This window comes from Pomacea canaliculata, linkage group LG5, assembly GCF_003073045.1.
Source record: "Pomacea canaliculata isolate SZHN2017 linkage group LG5, ASM307304v1, whole genome shotgun sequence".
Classification (NCBI taxonomy): Eukaryota; Metazoa; Mollusca; class Gastropoda; order Architaenioglossa; family Ampullariidae; genus Pomacea; species Pomacea canaliculata.
Window position 1 is genome coordinate 13,736,516 of NC_037594.1, and position 21,955 is coordinate 13,758,470.

Genomic DNA, 21,955 nt, shown 5'->3' on the forward strand with positions numbered 1-21,955 from the left:
TCAAGTTTTTGGAAGCCCAATCAAGCAATCAGTGGTGCATATCTTGTTGAGGTTTTGGTCCGTTAGACGGCGTGTAAATGCCAACCACTCGACACCCCATCCTCACCCCGATCTATTTTTTTTTTCAACTCAGTTTTCCAACTCAACGTTTGCCATCGAACTCGACCTACGGCGCGTGCGCTGTGGTGTAAATGTACACGTGTCGTGCGGTTGCTTGCTGCAAGACGTATCGGTCATCGAGGCGCGCACGCGATGAAGCAGCGGAGGAGGAGGAGGAGGAGGATGCCCCACGGCGGGGTCATCTGCACCATCCAGCAATGGCCGGCGGCGGTTGTCAGACTTACGTCACCGTGCCGTCGTCTCTACACCAGCGCCCTAACCACGCAGCTTCACGGAGGTCGGGTGGGCAACGGGTGGAATCGTTCGTCCTGGGTGGGAGTTAATAACTGCTGATTGTCGGCGTATCCAAGTGTTCGTGTACACGTGCTTACGTGGCCAGCACGTGAGCGCTTCTGCTGAGATCAGCGAATACTGAACACAATACAGTAGGTGTGTGTGCGCGGATTTTAAAGTAGGTTCATCTCTCATTGTTGTGTCGATGTGCTTTATGTTTTTTTTCTACCCTATGACAACGGCAACACATTTCTCTTCTGACAAAAAAAAAAAAAAAAAAAAGAAAGAAAAAAGAAAAAAAATTATGTGATTGTATCGTTTGATTTTATATATCAATAATCATAAAGAAGACACACATAGACAGACATACACTGACTCAACATAAAATTGTTATCTATATAAGCCACTTTAGATGAACACATACTAAGAAGCTGCTACACGTTGCGCAAATCATTTGAAAAACTGTGACCCAACGTGAAATGTTCCTGTCCACACCAGAAGTCCAGTCGTACAAAAGGTCTAATAGACAGAAGTCTTTGATTTTGCCGGCTCATTGGGTTGCCTGCGGGATGCCTATTAGTTAAGCCTAGGAGATGTCAATCGTGTCTTTTGTTAAGTGTAAAGTCTGTAACTTTTTTTTTGTGGGGGAGAGGGAAAGGGTGAGGGCGAGGGAAGAGGTTGGGAAGAGGCGAGGAACAATGTTTCCAGCTCTTGCGTGTAACCTCTGTCTTTTGCGGACCTCACATAATGTGCACAGACGCTCACTGCGCCACAATGAGTGGTTGAAGGTAATTTGAACGGCTCTAACCGCACACGGTCTGCACTGCAGACGGGAAACCACTCGAGCGCTGCAAAAGACCGATCGCAGACTTAAGAAAGCCACCACCCCACCCCACCACCACCACCACCACCACCACCACCACACACACACCACAAAAAAAAAAAAAAATTCTTCGACGTCACACGCTCCTCTCCACCCGCTGCGCCACTCGGGCTACCTAAAGTGCCCGGCTGATGCAGAGCACGTGACCTGCTATGCGCAGTCGCCGTCGCCATTTGCATGAGAGATGTTAACATGCGAGACAACCACCAGCTTCAATCGGGCGTGCGGCGGCTGGTCCAGACGTAAAAAAAAGACGAGAACATCTGAAGAAGGCTTGGCACTGAGGAGGTCACGTGACTTCCGTAACACTCCCCCCCTCCTCCTCTCTCGCTCTCCGCCATTTTTTAAAGTTGTGTTTAAGGCAAGGGGGGGTTAGGGGAGAGAAGGAAAAAAAAAGGCAAACAATGTCTTCCTCTGCACGTAGTTTGCACGTATTTTAACAATTTTGTTCAGAGAATACCAGAATGTGTGTGCGTGCGCGCGCATGTGTGTGCGTGTAGCAGGTGAGGTAAGAGACGGATGGTGTTGGGAAAGAAGAAGGAGAGAAAAAATAATTAAACAAAAACAAGGCGAGCGTTTGCTTATTTAGTTGTCTTTGTGCCGACGTCAGCGACACAAGAGACGATTAGTTCCGATGATTTATGTCCACACGTGGCGACGACAGCTTCCATAAGTGAGTGCAGCAATGGGCGCGCAGTGTGGCTGCAGGCACCGCCGCACGCAGACTGCAGCCTCTCCACCGCTGCTTGCGGCAGCGCACGTGCTGCATGATGAGTCGGGCGACGTCCGCTGTAGGCCGCCTCACCGCTGCGTGCTGGCGTATCGCTCCGCGCTGGTACCGTGCAACAGGTGACGGGGAGGCGCACGTGTGTGTAAGTGAGAGAGAGAGAGAAAAGAAGTAAGAAAAATGTATATCATTCCGTTATGTGTGATTGTATTATTTGTTTGTTTGCGTGCGTATGTGCGCGGCACGCATCTCAGAAAATAAAATAACCATCGGAAAATGAAATGCCTAAGGATCGAAAGGGAGAAGGGTAAGTAGAAGGGGATTCGATGGAAGGAGTAATTTTACTGAAAAAAAAATACAAATAAAAATAATAATAATAAAATTGCCAGCATGGATGCGAGTTTAATAATATAGAAAGATTTTCTCTCCCAGCGTCCAGTCCGTGATGGCGGTCAGAAGGATGCAACAGTTTCGTGGCTGAGTAGTTTTCACCACCTGCGTTCTTCCATTCGACCAACTGGCTGCCTGCTTGGAAGGTTTGATTTCCCGGGATGCCTCTCGGCTCAATGCTCACTGGTTGTATGAGTGTTTAAAGCAAGTATTATTCGACAGAAATACATGTAATCAGGGGAAGCGCTCACAATCCTTCCCTTTCATATGTTGTAGGCTGTCTTTGCTGGCTCCGCCCCAAGGTTCATCGGAGGGTTTGTTTCATAGAAGTGTATGAATAAATAAACGCAACCTGCAACATCTGCATTGAAGAAGAAAATAAATGCAAATCCTTCAACCGAATTTAATTTTAAATTTTGAATGAATCCGCGCAATTAAAAAGGTCTGTTTGGTCTTTGAGGAGTTGCTCAGCCCCTCTGCTTCACTGCTTTTATTTTTCCTAACCTTCCGTGAGGGGTCATAGACTACAGTTATCTCCGGGTTCATTCCTAGGTAAAGCTATTGCTGGTAAGACCTTGTAAACAAGTATTTTTCTCACTTCTATTTTCTTGTTTGGTAAAAAAAACCCACGAAGACATTGCTGCCGGAGTTAATACCAGAGTCTGTCTCGAAGTTCTTCAAGCCTCAACTGGTCTATTTTCACTGACACAAAAGTGCCCACCCTGGGATATTTATGGCATTTTATGAATGATGCAAATCCTACCCTGGTGGTTCCGACTTTGGGATTTGTTGCTTGCATGCCTGTGTATTATTATTAATAAAATATAAACATTTCAAATGTGCGTTTGTGTAAGATAAACTGCTGTAATTTGTTTTTGATAGATGGTTAACTTCCATTTTATTTTATAGTTATGACTGAGTGCTGAAAATTACAGTGCATATATCTATATGAACAGATTAATTATTAATCCACTGGCGTTTGAAGCCAGTATCATTAGGAAATGACAAAAAGTAACAAACTAAGGCCACCTGCGTGTCGAGGAGAACAACAACATTGTGTCCTGGTCTGATTTTTGCTTTTTTTTTTTTTGTATCTTTCCTTTTCTAATTCAGCTCATGCAGATGATACGATACAAATGCTGCCATTTCATCACTTCCTATTTTCTTGACAAATTCAGGTGTGTTTAAGAGATAAACATGAATATAATATATGCCGAGCTTCTTCATTATAGAATACTGATGGAAAATGTTTTGTGATACTTTAAGTTCTATTTCCAGCAATTTTCGCTGAGCGCTCCGGTTAATCTTTAATAAGTACAACTCGCGAACTCGCAAACGCCCAGTCTCAATGCCACACGCACTGACAAACACAAGCACACACACACACACACACATGCATCACACACACACGTGCATCCACACACTCACACACACGTGCATCCACACTCGCACTCACCAAAGACTTGGCCAGGAGGACACACCGCCCCAGAAAGAAGGGCCTGCGTGGGTAATCTGACAACAAAGAGCAGATTAGGATACTTATGGAAATAAAGCATTGTCCCCAGGACACAGCACTGGCGATGGCTGATGTCAAGCCGGCTTATCCCCTTGGTCCCTTCCATCACATATTACAGATGCAGAGAGAGAGAGGAAGGAAGGCCCCTACCACCACTGACCCAGCCTCACTAGCGAAGTTAAATTGATGGCTGATTGCTGCTTCACGGCAGTCACAAATATTGTGACACCCGCTTCCCCCACCCGGTCCCGCCCTGCACGTGCTGCGCATGAGTGCTGCCAGATTAGAAGCCCACGCATGCGCACAGTGCAAGGCGAGCTGGAGGAGGAGGAGGAGGAGGAGAGGGAGGATGTTAGGAGTGGAGGTTGGATCCTGAGGTGGTAGGGAGGGGACGGGGACTGGTGGCTGTGCAAGGGCCTGCAGGAGGGGATGACGGGTGCCGGAGCTGACGAGCAAGACCAGGGCGCGGGTGGATTGCAGGCACACGAGTACCTGCCATTTAATTTTCAATAATCGCAGAAGGGAGCTAGCAGACTCGCGTACGGTCTGACAAAAGAAAGGGAGAGAGAGAGAGGAAGGAATGAAGAAGAAAGAAAAAAAGGAGTAAAGAAAAAAAAAGAGAAATAATCGATGAAGGAAAGAAAGAGAACGAGATTCTTTATCCCTGCAAGAAATTCTCCTCCCATTGTTGGAGAATCAACGTAGGTTTTAATTTCTCACAAACCCGATTATTTTCTTTATTCTAAATCCCAATTAATGCTCAGAATGGACTATTCTACAAACTCTCTGAAAAAATAAAGAAAATGAAAAATCAAGATTATGCAAAGTCACGTGACGGTGTCATAAGCTCGTGAAAAGTACAGGACACAAGCCATTACAAGCGCTACAGGTGTTTCCATACAAAAATTACTGTTGGATCTATTGTTGCAGGTCAGCGATGCCAACAAGAAAACCACGACGAAGGCAGACGATAATGACAACGATGATAGAATCCATGACAACAAACAGGAAGAAGAAAGTAGAGGAGGGAAACCGAAAGGTGAGGAAGAACAGAACTGGATCCACAAAAACCTTATCTTCAGTTGATAATCAACTGCCGGTTGTGACGATAATACTGGCGATGACGGTGTAGCAGGGACCTCTTGTCTGCCCGTGTGTCTCGGTCTCCAGGTGTTTGGCGGCACTTTGATCTTGCTGTAGCCAACGCACGCGACACTTTCAACGGGCAGGGGATGGGCCTGCCGCCGCGGGAATTGTCGCTGACCCACGTGCAAACGATGAGGTCGAGATAAGGCCAGCCGCGCGGCCGGCCGGCCACCAGGCAGAGAGAGAGCAAACAGCTTTTACACAGCGATAACGGAACGACGACAACGACTGGCAGTGGCAGCGAGAGATAGACACACGTGAATAGACAAACAGATAGGGATAGACAAGTAGATAGCTAGACAGGTATGGATAGATAAGTAGATAGCAATTAGGCAGACCGACAGAGAAGTATAATAAATAAGGAGAGACAGAAGAAGGTCTTCCAAAGTGCTTAAAAAGTAAATATTGTTTAGTCTCCTGACCTTCGTATGCATAGTGAGGATCGTTTGTCTGTTGGTATGTTTGTCAACTTGTAACTCATGAGCAGAAGTGGCTTATTCATCAGAATAAAAAAAGATAGCCTTGAAAGCGTCCAACCTGTTAATGTGTCAACAGAACATGAAAATTTGCTGCACCGAGGTGAACAGAAAAGAAAACATCGAAGAAAATTATAAACCAGCCCGCCTCCCAAACTGATTGTTTAATTATCACCTCATTATTCCCAGCAAGGTTCTCCTTTCATTTCATGTTATCTTTTGTCTTTTTCGTTGCCATGAACGTTGGAGGGGTGGAGAAGCAATTTGTTTAGCCCTGCTACAAAAGGCAGACGAGAGAGAAAAGATGTTGCAAGTATTAGGCAACAGTGTGGCCGTCCTCTCTCTCTCTCAACAACTAATTATACGTCTAGTGCAAACTTGGGGAGGAACAGTTAGGTCCTTTTGTTCACCCTCTCTCTCTCCTTCCCCGCCTGGCAGAGGAGGGAAGCACCTACTGTAGCCTGATAGCCTGGTGGGCCAGTGCGGACAACTCACAAGTTCGCGATAATTTCTCTTGCAGGGGTGCGACGAGCAACAAAACACAGAAAAACGTGGCTGCAACTAGACAGGTCGTCTTTTCTTTTAAGTCTCTAAGGGCCAGGGCGCCAGGCCTTTTAATTAATAGTCGGCAAATCTGGAAATTAGCTTTTGGAAACCGGGAAGGCATGTTAACCTACACTTCTTTGTCGAGTGCTTGCTGTATAATTTAGTCAAATGTGTAAATGAAAGCGTTCACGTGCGTGTCGTTTGGACGCCAACGGTACATGAATGCTTACAAGTTGAGACAACACGTGGAATAAAGTTATACGTCTGCTTCAGAACAAAACTGGGTGATTTAAAAAAAATTGTTTATTGTTCTTTGCAAAACATACCATTGAGGTAAACTAACAAAACTAACGGTATTGGCTTATTAAATAACACCTGCATTATCAATAAGTAGAAGTAGTAGATAATGATGATGATGTCTGTTGATAACGCATATTGCGAGACTATATTGCACTGACACCAAAGAATAAGCCCCGAATGATTACTAACAGTCGTACGCAACAGGGTGTCTGTAAATTTTTGTGGTAAACACAATTGTTTTTTTTCCACCTCATCACATAGTACTGGGACGTTTAAAAATTTTCTGATCCTAAAATACTTTCTTTGAAGAACGTTGGAATCTGTGTGGTTGTTGATAATCCGACCTTCGACTGATGTGTCGTGATATTTCTTTGGCGTTGTCCATCCTCAGCTCTTTCTCTCTGTCTATACACTGCTCTCCACAGCCATCACTCTAAGACCGTCGAGTTCTTACATGACTTGACAGGTTAACAAACTTTGAAAATCATCGACTTTTGTAAAGTCATCGTAAAGACGGCGCCATGGCTTAATGACATTCCACAGACTAAAAGTAATTTGTCACTGGCACCTTACTTGTCCTTTGAATAAAGCTTAACTAGACTCAAAATAATCATTTTGCCACCAGGTATTTAATTGACATCAAAAACATTTAATTCAAAAACTGTAGATGTTCATAGGGTCAGAATAAAAAATGTAAATGTATGAATGTAAAACTGTGCGACATGGGATGGACGTGTACGACAGAAGGGAGAGAACTGCAGAGCAGTTGCTCAAATCAGAATCATCAATTCTTTCCCCTGTGTTCCCTTCCTGCACGAGCCTCTCCTCGTAAACCTCCCCCTCCCTCCCTGTCCCAACACGCAATCCTCGCACAACATGTTCTTGTTTACTCTCATACCCACGAGAGTGCACAAACACACGCAACATGCACGCACCCTGCATTTGCCCAACACAGGGTCAGCAGAAAGACAAAGGAAATGTGTGGAGGAGTGCGCGCACGTGCACGTGCAGTCGTGTGCTTACGTAAGTTTGTGCGGACGTGCGTGTGAAGGTGTGAAGATGTGTGTGTGCGTGTGTATGTGTGTGTGTGTGTGGGTGGGTGTGAATGTGTGTGTTTGTGATAGAGAGAGACGGGGGGAGATATATTTCCTCTAGGTGAAGGATGCGAACAGAGGCAGCAGGACAGGTGGAGCAGAAAAATTATGTTAAATGGAGTGGGGGAAAAAAAGAAATATTTAAAATCTTTACAAAGTAATAATCTCTCTCCCCCAGCTCCAACTTTGTAGTGTGTTCTTGGAGCAGGCACGGAGGGAGAGTCTGGGTGCTGTAGCCTTATCGTCTGGCGCACTTGCAGCAGCTAGCCTTGACTGTCGCGCTCCGCAAGGTCGGGGTGCACTGGCAGCAGGCAGTGGGACTTGCTCCTGTACCCCGTTTCCACTCGTTAACGCTTCCAAACGACCTTGCTGCCACCCATGTGCAGGAAAATAATGCTCGAGTGCAGAGAGAGACCAAAATACTTTAATCAAACATAACCACTACTAAATTTCCTTCGTCTCTGCGGAGGCTGACAGATTAAATGCAGAACTTTAAATGAGTTTGACCATTTTTAAAAAGAGAATGAGTGGCTGGAACAAAGAGCCGCCAGACAGGAGACTTCTGGGGGGCTAGGAGGGGAAGGTGCCGGTGGAAGAAGAACTGTAGGGTTAGCACGTCAACCCCTGACCTCTCCACCTTGAAGAAAAAGAGAAAACAAAAGACAAAAGGGCAAGGAAAGATGAATTGTCTCCCATGGACACAAAATCTAATTCGATTCAGTTGCCATTATTTTGTTATATGCTCGTGTACTTTAAGACAGAACATGCACACACACACGGGCGAGTACACGACCGCTTACTTTGATAGGACAGACAAAAGAAAGAAAAAGGAAACAATACATTCACACATACAGGCAGACAAATAACCATTCAGCCAGATAGATAAATGATAAATGTATAATGATCGGCTTGCAAGTAGATGATAAGTAAATAGAAAGATAGACTGCAAGATAGATGTATACTTTTTAAAATTTATTTTCAATCATTCGCTTGTGCTCACATGAGTAAATCAGTTTTGCATTTAAAACAGTTGTAACTCTTGTCTACAGGCATTCAGCTGTCTAAGCTTGCTTACAAAACATTCGTTAGTCCGGACACAACAACTTTTTAGAAAATTTTAACACAACATTTTTAGAACAATTTCTAAGTAATGTAACTTGTTAAAGTGGAACTTCGCAAAACTTTCGCATTCTTGTTGATTTATTTTCAAAGTTTCAAGGATTCTTCCTTTAAGACCTGATTACCACCGAGTGATCAAGAGAGACAGAGATAGACTAAGAAGAGAGAGAGAGTGAGAGAAAGTGAGAGAAAGAGAGAAATAAATAAATAAACTGACGACAAGGGCCAGGTGACAACCACCCGACATACGTATTTGAAAAGGAAATTCGCGAAGAGCGAAACGAACGAATACTTTATTGGAACACGAGTTGTGCCGCTTGAAAGCTAACGGCTGTCACGTGACAACTGTTGAGTTGAAAGGAAGTGACTGGTGGCTGGATGCGCGATGCGGCCCGCGACTTCCTATCTACATAACAACGGAAGCCAGGGGGCGCTGCAACCGCACGCTAGGGCGCACGCGCAACTGGCCACGTGCTGTCATAATGGCGGCCGCCTGTCCGCAGCACGCCTTGTCTAGCAAAATCACAGGTTGAGAAAAAGGGCCGGAGGGAAAAATAGACAGGTCTGACGAGGAACGGAAAAGGTGAAACAAGGTGACCGGGAGCGCGTGAGCGAGCGAGCAAGAGAAGAGAGATGAAGAAAGAGAGAGATTTGCATCGTCTACTGGGTGGGCAGAGCTGCATCTCTAATGTCCTGTATGAAGTCTGATGTTCTGCAGTCACCTCTTCCTACTTCAGAGAAAACATTGCCTTTGTCAAGATAGCACACCATTTATTTACACGTTTTTGACAGCTACACATTCTCTAATTTCTGTCACTTAAAAAAAATTGTCCCCCAAAATGCAAGAGTCCTGGGCTTTATGACCAGCACATTATTTCACCTTTATTCTGTTTCAATGAAAATATATTTTCTTGGTAGAACAAAATCAAACGAAAAAATCCACATGAAATACTAATAACGAATTTTTAAAATAATAATAAAAAACAAGTAATCATAGAAAACAAACAAACAAAAAAAAAAAAAAAAAAAAAAAAAAAAAAAAAAAAAAACAACAGGCAATTAAGCTAGTGTCAAGAGTACATTTTCTAGTCCTTTTGTTTGCTCAATTCTGCAGTCCTTTCTCATCACATGACCCTCTCAATCTCTCTCCTGGCACACATGCAAGCACGCACACCCACACACAGTTAACGTGCACCCACGCAGATAAACTAGCGCCCTGAACCCCAGCCCCTCTGTCACACACAAAGAGAATGCATTTTACGAGCAGACAAAGTAAAAACCAAACAAATAAAGCTGTGGGCGAAAAAGCAAACATTTTATTCCGTGATATTTTTTTTGTTATGTCTTGCAACTGAGGTTACAATTCAGATCGACAGAAAACATGAATTGATTAATGTAGATCATAATCTTATCAAGGACCTGGTGAGGTTGTTAGTGGAGAACAGAACGAGACGAGAGGAGACAAGCAGGCTGTGGACACGGAACAAAAATAACAAAAGCGAGAAAGAGACAAAACAACCAATAATTAAAAACATGACATTAAGAAAATGTGTGTGTGTGTGTGTGTGAAAGACAGAAAGAGATAGGAAAAGGCCAAAACAAAAGATGACTACACCAAAAGAAAATGGTTCGGTGTCGGCAGGTTAACAGTTTTTGTTAAAACCTGACATCACAACAACAAAAAATCCATTGTCCATTTTCAATAAATTAAGTGAATTATTATCAGACATTACTTCAATCATCTCGTACAAGAACTTAAATCGCTCATAGTTTAGGTTCTACTAGTCTTCATGGGTGAATTGTATCTGTGATCATACACTGATCCGTTGATTTGCACTCGGGCAACAGATTTTCACGAGTGCGAAGCACAAGCGGCATTCACAACATGCGCCGTGAACTCAATGAATGCAAATATTCACTAATTAACCATTCCTCCCACAGGAAAATAACCACTGCCTTAAACAAAGAAGAGGAAGCCCGAAGTGGAAAGAAGGTTTAACCAAGTGCAACATGCGTCTAGTTAAACGCTTGGTCAGACACCGGGGTACGGAAGACACGACAGAAGCAGAGGCAAAGGAAAGATGAGAAGAAAAATCAAAGGTGAAAAAACAAGATTCGCGAAATCTAGAAAGAAAGAAAGATTATGATTGGTCACCACCGGTACAAACAACAGCTTGCCGCAAAAAGCTGCTTCATCCACGATGAAAATGTCGATTATTAAAAAAAAAAAAAAGCACACAGAACCAAATGTCGAAGGCAAGCGCCAAGTTTAGTGTTGTCTTCTAACTGTCCAGATGTGACACACGGTGGTGGGGGAGAAGGCTGGGGTCGGAGAGGAGGAGGAGGGAATGATTCAGGCCTATATACATCATCTCAACATGTTTCCAACAATCAATAATCGGTGTGTGCGCCCTGAAAGACTGGAGTGAATAGATGTTTAATTTGGTGGATTAATCATGCACAGCTGGGCCGGTCATTAAGGCTAGCCAGGCCGCGGTCTAGGTGTGTCCACGTAAGCACAATAACAGGCTGGAGGGAGGCTGTGTAGTCGCAGTTGCAGTTAGAGAACACAAATCATGAGGTGAACGAGACAGGAGAGGACAAACAAAATGTTTTAGTCATAGAAGAACTCTTTCTGCGTGGTGTGTTTGTGTGCGTGCGCGCGTGTGTTGAAATAAAAATTAAAGTCTGAAAAAGTTCGTTTCTTCGTCTGGCAGTGAGCTCTAAGCGCTTGAATAACAGAGCATCATATCTCATGCGCACGTGTTTGTGTGTGTGTGTTTTTCAATACATCTCAGTGTCAATCATTAAAAACGAAATCATATTAACCGAACCGAACACGATTTCACCGCTCCATGTTATTATGGGAAACTGAGAGAAACAAGGGTTTTCTGTTTGAATTAATATCTAGCAAGCTCAGTGTCTGTTGGGTTTGCTTTCCACCATCGAAATAAAAGCTACACACATGAGGTCATGGGATGCCACGTGTACTCAGGCTCATAGGGCTGTGTGTGTGTGGAGATTGATTAATCAAGAATATATTACCTATCACATTGTCCGTAAAGCACGAAACGTGAAAAGCACTTGATGTAAGCACAACATCGCCATAAATACATCAAAGCATCACTAGATAGGGGACTTCGCCTTCCATCTCATGTCCTGTTGTCCTGAGCCCCACTGATGTACATCGGCAAAATACTAATGAGGGAAATTGCCTTAACTTGGATAGTGTAGAGACGAGGTGATTAAGTTAACCCGACCTGGTTACTAACCGTTGTTTGGTGAGCCGCCGAGTAAATAAAATTACTGAACTGACTGACGAAAAGCCAGTGCCCATTGTACGCGATTTTTATTTTATTTTTTGAGAAGAAGATGACGAGTAGAACAAAAGAAATAAGCTCACTGTGTCCCATTGCAACATTCAGCTTCGTTTTTTAATGCTACTCTCGGATTGTGAATTCATACAAAAAGAACACTTATTAGTTCTATACCACTATATCTGTCCAATTTATTGTTGTTTTTTTTTGCTTTTGTTCCTGTTGAGTTAATCAGTCATAAGTTCAATCTTCCGTGGAAGTTTCGGGATGGGTGCCTACCAAAAAAAAAATTAAAAAAAAAAGCCAAACAAAAAACAAAACAAAAACCAACCAAACAAAAAAATTAAAAAACAAAAAAAAAAAAACAAAAAACACACAAAACAAAAAAAAAAAAACCAAAAAACAACAAGACCGAGAAGATGTTGAATAACATTTATAGCAAACATTGTTACTAATATCGCTAGTACAATGTCAGCAGCACATTTGAAAATGTGTCTTCAAGCGCACGCACGCACTCATGCACATGTAAGTGATGACGTGGAAGTGATGGAGCAAAAGACGAAGAATCATTCACTTGACACTCGCTTAAATTTTGTTTCGGATCCGGTGAAGCATATTTACAACAGAGCAAACAAATGCCATCACTGTTTAGATTGCTGGGGGCTTTCTTGACTGATCCCCACAAATTTGATTTGACTGAACTGTGCTTGTGTTTATCGCTTTTGACTACACGTATCACAGTGTCAGGATGAGGTATTACACTCTCCACGGTAATGGAGGACAGTTATACAAAGCATTAGTACAAGGTGTAAATACAATAATTCTGTACACTAAAGCCCTCTCCTGGATTTAATCGCCATACACTTTTTTTTTCACAAAATAGCTTTTTTATGACATGCCGTGTGCATCAGAAGGTTCTGAGCTTTCAAAAAAAAATCATAATTATTTTTAAATGAAATTCCCTAATCATTAACAACTGTACACACATAAACAAAATTATCCTCTCTGGTAACGAGTGATTACGCGCTTTTATGTAAACACAACTTTGAGCGAATTTCTCGTTAGCAAAAGAAAAAAAAATTATGATTTTTTTTATCCAAAGATAAAGCAAAGAGAAAAAGAAGGAATAGATATGGAGAATATTTACCCCTTTGCCACGAATCTTTGTAGGTATCCAAGAGAGAAAAAAAACCGCATCAAACCACAAAATAAAAAACCAGGTAAACCGACGAATTGTCTCCTTTGTGTGTGACGACACCCTTACCTCAATACCCCACGAAATACACTTACTAATTGTGGTGATACAAAGAGTATGATACGAGTGTTACACGAAGAAAGTGTAGCCAGCTCATCAGTTCCTTTAGGAGAGAAAGTGGAACTGCAACTTAACGTCCACATCCATAGACCTGTCCTCTACAGACGAGAAGCATCAAATCTCTGTCGGAGTCGATGGTTGGAATCGGCGATGAAGTGAAGATAATTCCATGTTCCGCAAACCGAGAAAGTGCAAGACAACCTTTCTGGCGATGATAACCAGAAAAAAGAATCTCGCAAATCATCGCCATAAATTCTGTCACGATTATTCCTTCTGTTCAATACCTGACAATACTGACCAGCCGAGGGTCTAGGGTTCTCATTATTGGCTGTTTCGTGCTGCATATAGTACGCACAGCAATCGAACAATAAAATGTATTGACAGCACACTAGTCCCGTCCCACCAAGCACTGTTACTAGATCTCAGAACTTTCCGTGCATCTTGCGTCCGCGGCCCCAGCCATCGAGTCCTCCTCATCCTCCTCTTCCTCACTACTGTCCTCAGCTCTATTTTTATTGTCTTCGTCGTCCTCCTCTTCCTCATTTTCTTTCAGCAACTCTTCATCTGCGTCGCCCCTGTGCTCGCGGTCGAGGACGTCATCAGGCTCGCGGAAGAGGCCCACAACGTGAACGTCGTCGTCGAGCTGGGGCCCATCTGCTCGAACTCGCCCGAGCTGTCGAGGACCGTGCAAGGAACTCGAAGGACGCCGGATTGACACTTCCTGTTCGGTTGGAGGCCGGGCGGCAGGCGCTGAAGCGGACCTTGGAAGGATCCACTCCGTTCACGATGTCCGACATGAAGCCGATGTAGGAGATGGCCAGACGAAGAGTCTCGATGCGAGAAAGACGTTTCTCGTAGGCGAAGGTCGGAATCCGACGACGTAGCAGGTCGAAGGCTTCGTTGAGGCTGAACATGCGGCGGCGTTCACGGATGTTGGCCGCTCGGCGCTGGGCCACCGTCGGGGCTCGACGCTTCCTCGACTTTGACTCCAACCGGGAGGACCTGTCCAAGGATTCCACGACATAAGGGCGGTCCACATGGTCTACATCATCGCAGCTGCGACCGCCGCTGGCGAAGACGGGACCTCCCAAGCCTTCGTAGTGTCCATGATGTGGATGTTGCTGCTGTTGGAGCTGACCGGGTAGCTGTGGATGGTACTGCTGCTGGTGATAGGCGTTAGGTGCATCCAGCCACACACACGAAGGCTGGAGAGGGGCGTACAGAGCCCCTCTTTCGCCATACACTCGAGCACCCCCTGACGAGGGGCCCACCTGCCACATCCGCCATAGCAGGAACTGCCGCGGAGGGGTAGGTTCCAACACTGGGGTACACATTTGGGTAGAAGTAGGGGTAGTCCGACGACTCGGAAGAAGCCGACAACTCGGAAAGCGAAGGCATGAGCAGAGATTTAAAACAACTAGTGGGTGGCTGAGTATTATATGAGTCCATAGCACGAAACAGTCGTATAGGGGGAGAGGAACACACGCGTCAAGGTACTATTCCGCCTTCATTGTCTTTGTCAAACCTCACGATTAATAATAAGATGGATCAGTAACTATGACTTACTACGAGGTCATAAAAATCCTATCTTTTTAAAATTTTCACTTTCCTGAATTTTGACTAGTCTTTCCTCTCATTCCAATAAAACGTGCTAACGATTCGAGAAGAAAAGAAGAAACACTGCTCCTTCGAATACAAGCCTTGCAATCCAGCAGTCGAATACAAAACTAGACATCAACAATACCGCTCTATTTCCATTTTCAATCTAGTCACAGTGCCAACCATCCCAGTGGTTAATCGGATAAAACAATACGAAGCTATCCTTACATTGAAAGGGCAGTCTGACAGCAAAGAAGCACAGCCGCTCAGAAGGTCGTCTCTCATTCAGCCAAGTCCGTGGGAAAAGAGTGCGAAAGACGAACCTTTGCTCGACTAAAGACAAGACAGGCCCGTCACCGAATGTCGAGCCCTCTGCAGCACTCGGTGCGTTACAGATGCAGATTTTCTCATTTCCTCTGGCACTGTTTCTTCAAATTAAGGACGTTTTGGCAGCGCGGGGTGAGGCGTTGACCGATTCTTTCCCTCGTGTTGCTCCCGAGAATCGATGCTGAAGGTTTTCTGATGGAAAATTAATTCTCGCCCGAGCTTCAGCGCTGAGAACTCCCTTCTTCATAAAGCCCTTTGCTTTCTGACTGTCTGGGAACTGCCGGCGTGTGTCCACTTTATTGGAATTTCTCCCCGGATTGCAGCTCTCCTGCAATTCCTTCCACGACTTCGTCCACTTCATCACGCGACTTTCAGAAATCTCTTGGCCTCCCGAGCTCGTCTCTGGGTCTGAGAAATTTCCATTTTCAGACAATAATATATTTTTCTTCAACTTATCTCCCCTCTTTGTTGTTTTTTTGTTCGAAACATAGTCTCAAGCGTTTCAGTCGAGACTAGTTTGCACATGCAACGATCTCCGCACACGATTGTCCTGATGTAACCACCATCGACGCCCGCGACCTGCGCTGGTTCAAGCTGAAGAAAATCGCAAATTATGGGTCTTTGTGCCTATGGATGCTTGTTTTATCTACAGTTGGAGATGCTCGGCATTTGGAAAGCTGTTACCATGGCTAGGTCAGGTGAAGGGGTAAAATATCGGCGACAGCTGATCCGGGTCAAAAGCCAGCAACATGTTTCTCCACCCTGATGGGGCCTCTAATTCTTCGAATGGGTGAGGGGAAGGGGTGGCGAACAACAATCTGACGCCAGTTATACAAGTCGCAGTAGCGCTTTAACAGACAAGAAAGAAATTATAAATGCAGCGATAACTTCAGTAAATACTTTCAGATGTTGCCAAACTCAGAGAATTCGTCAGCGGGCAAAGCAAACACAAGTAGAAAATATTAACATTGAGGAAATCAACAGACTAGAAATGTATTTTTATTTAAACTTGTTTGACATGTTTTCACCTACTCTTTTAGTTTGTCTGACAACAACATTTGAGTTTGTGCTACATCTTTTATGGTTATGTCATATAGTCAAGTCTGAAAAAAAAGCAAAGGGGAGATAACACTGTTCATATTAGAGCTACTATAATTATTAGCATTATAGAATTACTATATTAATCCTTCTTGTTTTTCCTGAATTATCTTTATGTGTAAGGATCAAGGTCCTTACAACTTTTTATCAGGTGACTTCATAAGATTTTTTCACATTATTTCCCTTGCTGATTCATGCAACCTTGCGCGCCATTGGCCTCAGGAGTGACTATAGCAGGCATTTTTTTTTTTTTTTTACCTGCAAACAGCCGACAAAGACATGTATGATTGAAATGTTGGTCGAGTGGACATTTTGTCCTTTATTAGAATGCCTGTTGTCATGCGAGTACTTCGAGGAGTCCCCTCCTACCCCCACAAGCTTTCATTATTTCTCTAGACTTGTATTTGTGTATTTTGACTTGCATTGCTCCTTTGAAGTTAACAGTCGCAAGGTGTTACTTTATTTTCACCACTAATTGTTTACCTGTACAGCTTGAGATTAAATAAAGCTATGCAACGAGTCAACGACGGGAGAAATTAGAAGTCATTACATAGAAATATATCATTAATTCTTCACTTGTTTTACGTATAGTAAGCACACAGGCACTCAAAGTACAGTTAGGTTTTGTTTATCAAACCTGTTACTTTATTTCTTCCTTAATATACTCATGTACAGAAAGAAAACTTAGGGTCCATGAGACGGACAGACAGACATACAAGCAGATGCTTCTTGTGAAAGACAAAGAGAATGGAGGAAACAAATAAAGAAAGGAAAGAAAAAAAAAGAAAGGCAGTTACAAAATATCCCTCCTTTGAATATTAGCCTCGCTATGAACAAATGATTCGCTTCATGGCATCCTAGAATATGAGTACGAGGGGAGCTGGGAAGTCAATCAGCGACTGGCACCTACTGATGCTGGAGGACAGCTGCTCCTCACTACAGTGACCTTCTGTCCTCAGCGGCTGGAGGCTGGAGTGTCCTCTGACCCACAGGTGTCACAAACAAGCTGCCATATTATGCCTTCATGCATCTATTTTCAAAACCATAAAAGCATGAATAATGGTCGTCTTAACTGCCGCCGTTTCATTTAAACCTCCCTTCAAAACGAAATTTTAAAAGAAAGTCGACAAGGGGAAAAAAAACCTCAATTTTTTAGACAAAAGAAAGCTCATTCATATTCAGAATTTTAATTTTTCCAGGGGATCATTTCATTTTAGAGAAGGTTCTAGGGGGATCGCGTGCGCAAAAATACATGTCGTGTAACATGTTGTATTTTAATATTAAAAAGAACCCCGATGGGAGCGCTTTTGTGATGAGGGTAAACGGTCTCTCTCCACGCCATTTTGAGAGGAAATATCGACGAAGACAAAAGATCAACACAAACAAAACTTTCTAGTTTGCTGACGTCCCCCTGCTACACAGTGCAAGAGGGAAAGCAGCTCGCTCGGAGGATTAATACTCGTGATATGCAACGCTGATAAGTTTGAATCGCGCGACAGACACAAAACAAAACAAAACAACAGAAAAATAAATAAATAAATAAAGTACAGCTCACCGGCAGAAGCAACAACACACACTTGTTCGCACTTTAATTACCTTTGTGAAAAGGTTTCATTGCGCAGTTAAAAACTGAGACTGCAAAATCGTTATGCAAAACTGAAGGGCAGGGTCTTTCATTCCAAGCTGGAACCTGCTTGCTGATTACAAAATTTGACACCGGTTGCGCCTTTTCACCGCTGCCTGTCCCTGCTACTTGCAATTTTCCAAACTAACTTTTTTCCGAACGGGCGTGTAATACTTTTACACAGTTTTCCAGAGACCTTTATGCTCATTTAAGAAAATTAAAGAGGCCCTATCAAATTGCAATCCGCTGTGCCTGACTACCGCTCACAGTTTTACGACGCGTTGTCAAAGAGGTACCAGCGACGATAACACCTAGGAAAGCGGCTGTTGGCTTAGACAAGCTACCAAATAATCGCTTTTACCTGCCTGATGTGTTAAGACTTTTCAACTGCTGGAAACAGCACAAAAAGATGAGAAATCCGGTCTGAGTAACGGCTCATGCTCTGCTGCTGTCCCTGCTTAAATCACTTTTGAGCTCCAGACTTAAGGAGAAAGCAGTAAACGCGACAAATTACTCGCCGAGGCAGATAACTCTCCATAATATTAATTGTTATTTGTATTTTGTGTTTAATGTGTTGGGGAAAATCTCTGTTTAAAGGCTGTCAACTAAAATGACTAGAGATTTTTTTTTTCTGAAGCTGATCGCATGCGTAGGTTTGAAGGAAATAGATATTGTCCATTGATCAAAGGTTCGCCTGTGTCAACTTAAACTACCGAGGTTTTAATGAAATTAAGAGATTAGAGTTCATTCTCAAGTAGAGGTCTTTATTTTATTGCTTCCAAAGGCTGATATTAAGTTCAGCTCTGCTCTGTGATCCCCGGGGACAGCGGGTGTACATGCACTTAACGGCTTTCCCGGTTCCTCCTCACCTGGGCCTCGTTTTGGTCACCTTGCGTCGATCTCACCTGGTGGCCTGTCATCTTCTCACCACAGTTCATTCGTCGGACAGGAAGTGGTCAGCAATCTTCCAGACTAGCCGCCAGAAGATCGTAGCCTGCTTCTTGTTCCGAGTGTTTCATGTGCTAAGAACTCCACAGTTTTTCTCCACAGTGCCCTCCCTATGCTAAGTGTCCTGTCACAGTTCTCCAAAACAACGCCTGCATTCAGTGTCACATCTGACCTTTCACCCTCCCTCCACCAAGGGCTTATGCTAAATATCGTGTCGGCGCTTTATCTTCGTTAAATATCTTTTCAGGGATTTACATATGTTAGCATCATGTAAGAACTGTCTCCTACGTGTTCGAACTCATGTCACAGACTTTCCTTTGTTTCGTATCATGTCCCGGGCTTCCTTGGTTTGAATATCTTGCAGAGAGTAGTATATACGTCTCTATTAAATATATCCGAGCTTTCGATGTGTTTAATACTGTCAGAGGTTTTCATATATGTAGGATCATGAGGCCAATAATGCTAGAACTTTCCTCCTGACATTTTCCCATCTGTCGAAATATTACGCCAACGTTTTTTGCTATAATTATCTTTTCTCTATGCTAATAAATAGATGAAATGAAATGGCCACGCTTTCCCTACATATGGATGAAGTAAATCCTACTGTACCACTACTTTCCATGGTGTTATCGGCTTTGCTGCTGTTGTTTTTTTTTTAACTCTATACTTACTTCTGTCGTCTGATTTCTCTGGTTCGCCTCCTTATGGATGTGGTTTTTGTAGTCCTGCACTTTGTCCAATCGTTTGGTTTATCTGGGCTTTGTAAGGATGCGGGAGTGTCTGGTTTATCTGCCTCCAGTCTAGAATTACTTCAGATTGGCAGGTCTGTGCTGATCTTTCTTTTTTATTCTACCTCAGTAGGAGACTCAAGTTCCGACCTGGTTCACGGCTCGGGCTGCGCTTCCAGGAGTCAGGCTGAGGGTCTTGGTCATGACCAGGTCGGTATCCTCCTCATATCTAAGCGCAGGATTCTTATGTCCTTTCCATAAAGGGCTAAAAGATATTGTCTTTAGATGGAAAAACTGAGCCTGACCGTGATTCCAATAACACCTCTGTGTCACGGACATGTCAGCGATTTTTCAGTGAGCCTCTTCTTGACGGTTTTGTTCTTGGAAATGGTCAGAATGCCCGAAGGTGTGACGTCAGATGTGGATGTCTGCTGCTCGTGCCACCTGCAGGCAAACCACCTGGTGGCCTGTGTCCAGATCACAATCAAACTCCCGACTGGTGGCCTCGTCTGAGCACAAGACGTGGCGGCCCCCCACCACCCCACCCAATCTCCCTAAAAATGGCCATCTTCATGCCTATTCCACTCAGGCAAGAAGACACACCTGCTTAGTCGGTACAGAGTTTAATTACTGTAGTTGTGCACGTGCAGGAGGTAATTAAGCTTTGGCAAGATGCAACGGTGCTTTGCATCCATTTTGCAGCTTTACAAATACCGACAAAACGCGATAAATTTTGATGAAAGAAACAGCTGCCTTGTAAAGTTCAAGCAAGAAGAAAAAAAAAAGCGGTCCAGAGTTCTCAGATGTCTTAATCTGTAATGCAAAAACACAGCTGAAACAAACTGTAGATTAGAAACTTCCCCACACCTCCTCCAACAAGAAATAACATGTCTATTCTAAGTAGGTTTCTCTAAACGCGTTTCTCCACCTCACCTGGGGTCCAGTCGCTCGCTTACCATGACGAACGCGGAGAATTTTCTGGAACTCTGGAAAAACAGTATCAGGAAAACATGGCTGACATCAAAGACCACTCACACTGAGTGATGACTGTCGTAACCAAGCTGTGTACAGGTTATAAGTAAGTAGGTAGCTGTTGACAAGATTCGTCAGTGGTTCAATAGCTTAAGCAAGTCACTGATTTTTACTGGTTGGAGAATATTAAATATATTGAAAAAAAGGTTCAATATGTCAATAAAAATGTAAATAAATAAACATAAATAGTATTTAAATAATGACTCACAATCACAATAAATTAAGAAAACAATTTTTTAAAATAATGTTCTGGCCTCTGATAGTTTGAGCAGAAACAACTTTTCCTATTATTTTTTTGCAATGAACATTGACGAACTGTAAGCGATTTGAGGAAAGAAAGTGACTTGTCTGTTCGTACTTGTTTCTTGTTTTATGAGAGATGAGGGACAAAGAGAATGAAAGAGATGACGAGCAGATGGACGGACACCAACAGACAGGTAATACGACAAAGAAAATAGTGCGCTTCCTCTTGCTCCAAAGAGGCAGAAATATTTTTAGCTATTAGATTGCTAGACAATAATAAAAAAGTATAAAGCACAAAGAGAAGAAATGGGGAAAAAGTGTACACAGCTAATAATACTAATAATAATTCGTGGAATCATCAGATTAACAAAGGCAGCGATTTTTGGTCCTGAAGTTAAAATAGGGTCCCCTTGCTCTGAGAGAAAGAAAGAATGGAAAAGGAAGGAAGGAGGGAAGAGAGAAGGGGATCGCAAAACGGAGATAACCAATGTTGCCTAAAGGCGGATTAAATCCTGTTTCGAGTGGCATTCTGAGAGGAAAAGACTTCTCTACGCCCTTTTCTGTTTCAGACAACGTGGTTTCTACATCGCTAATGGACATCGAGTCCTTCTCAGCCACTGGAGGCAGTTATCTCCGACATGCGCAGATGGCTTTTTGAGACAGAACTTCACTGAACTTTTGATATCACCCAAAACGACCTCCAATAAGCCTTTGACGCGTTGCCGTTAAACTCAAACTTTCTTATCAGAAGCCATCTTTCCACCTTGACGTCATTTGTACCCGTCCTTCGTTTATAATTAAAAAAAACTTGACGAAGATCTAGAAGTAAGTTAAAGGGCGAAAGGACTCGTAAAAAAACCCAGCCACAATTGCCAACAGTGTCTTGTATTTCAGCGAACAAAGCAGCCAGAGGCCAGCTTTATCGCAACTACGTCTTTCATTTCACTGGACAGGGTTACCTGCGCGCCGCACGTGCTCTCTACCGTAGTCCTCACCATAAACGGCAACTCCAAGGTGAAAAGAATATCCTCAATGAATGCTCCAGACTGCTACAAGAACAATGAAGATGTTAAAAAAATCCAAAAATAATAAAAGCAAAGAAAAACAATCACATAAAAATCAGAGCAAAGCAAA

The 21,955-nt window shown here is 43.4% G+C and overlaps 1 protein-coding gene across 1 annotated transcript; it reads right to left on the reverse strand.

The window, feature by feature from the left end:
* Nucleotides 1–9,883: 9,883 nt before the first annotated feature.
* LOC112564912 (protein Fer3-like) lies at nt 9,884–15,820 on the reverse strand. The gene has a single exon (XM_025240022.1). The coding sequence runs from the start codon at nt 14,554–14,556 to the stop codon at nt 13,822–13,824; it is 735 nt and encodes a 244-aa protein (XP_025095807.1). The 5' UTR covers nt 14,557–15,820; the 3' UTR covers nt 9,884–13,821.
* Nucleotides 15,821–21,955: the final 6,135 nt, after the last annotated feature.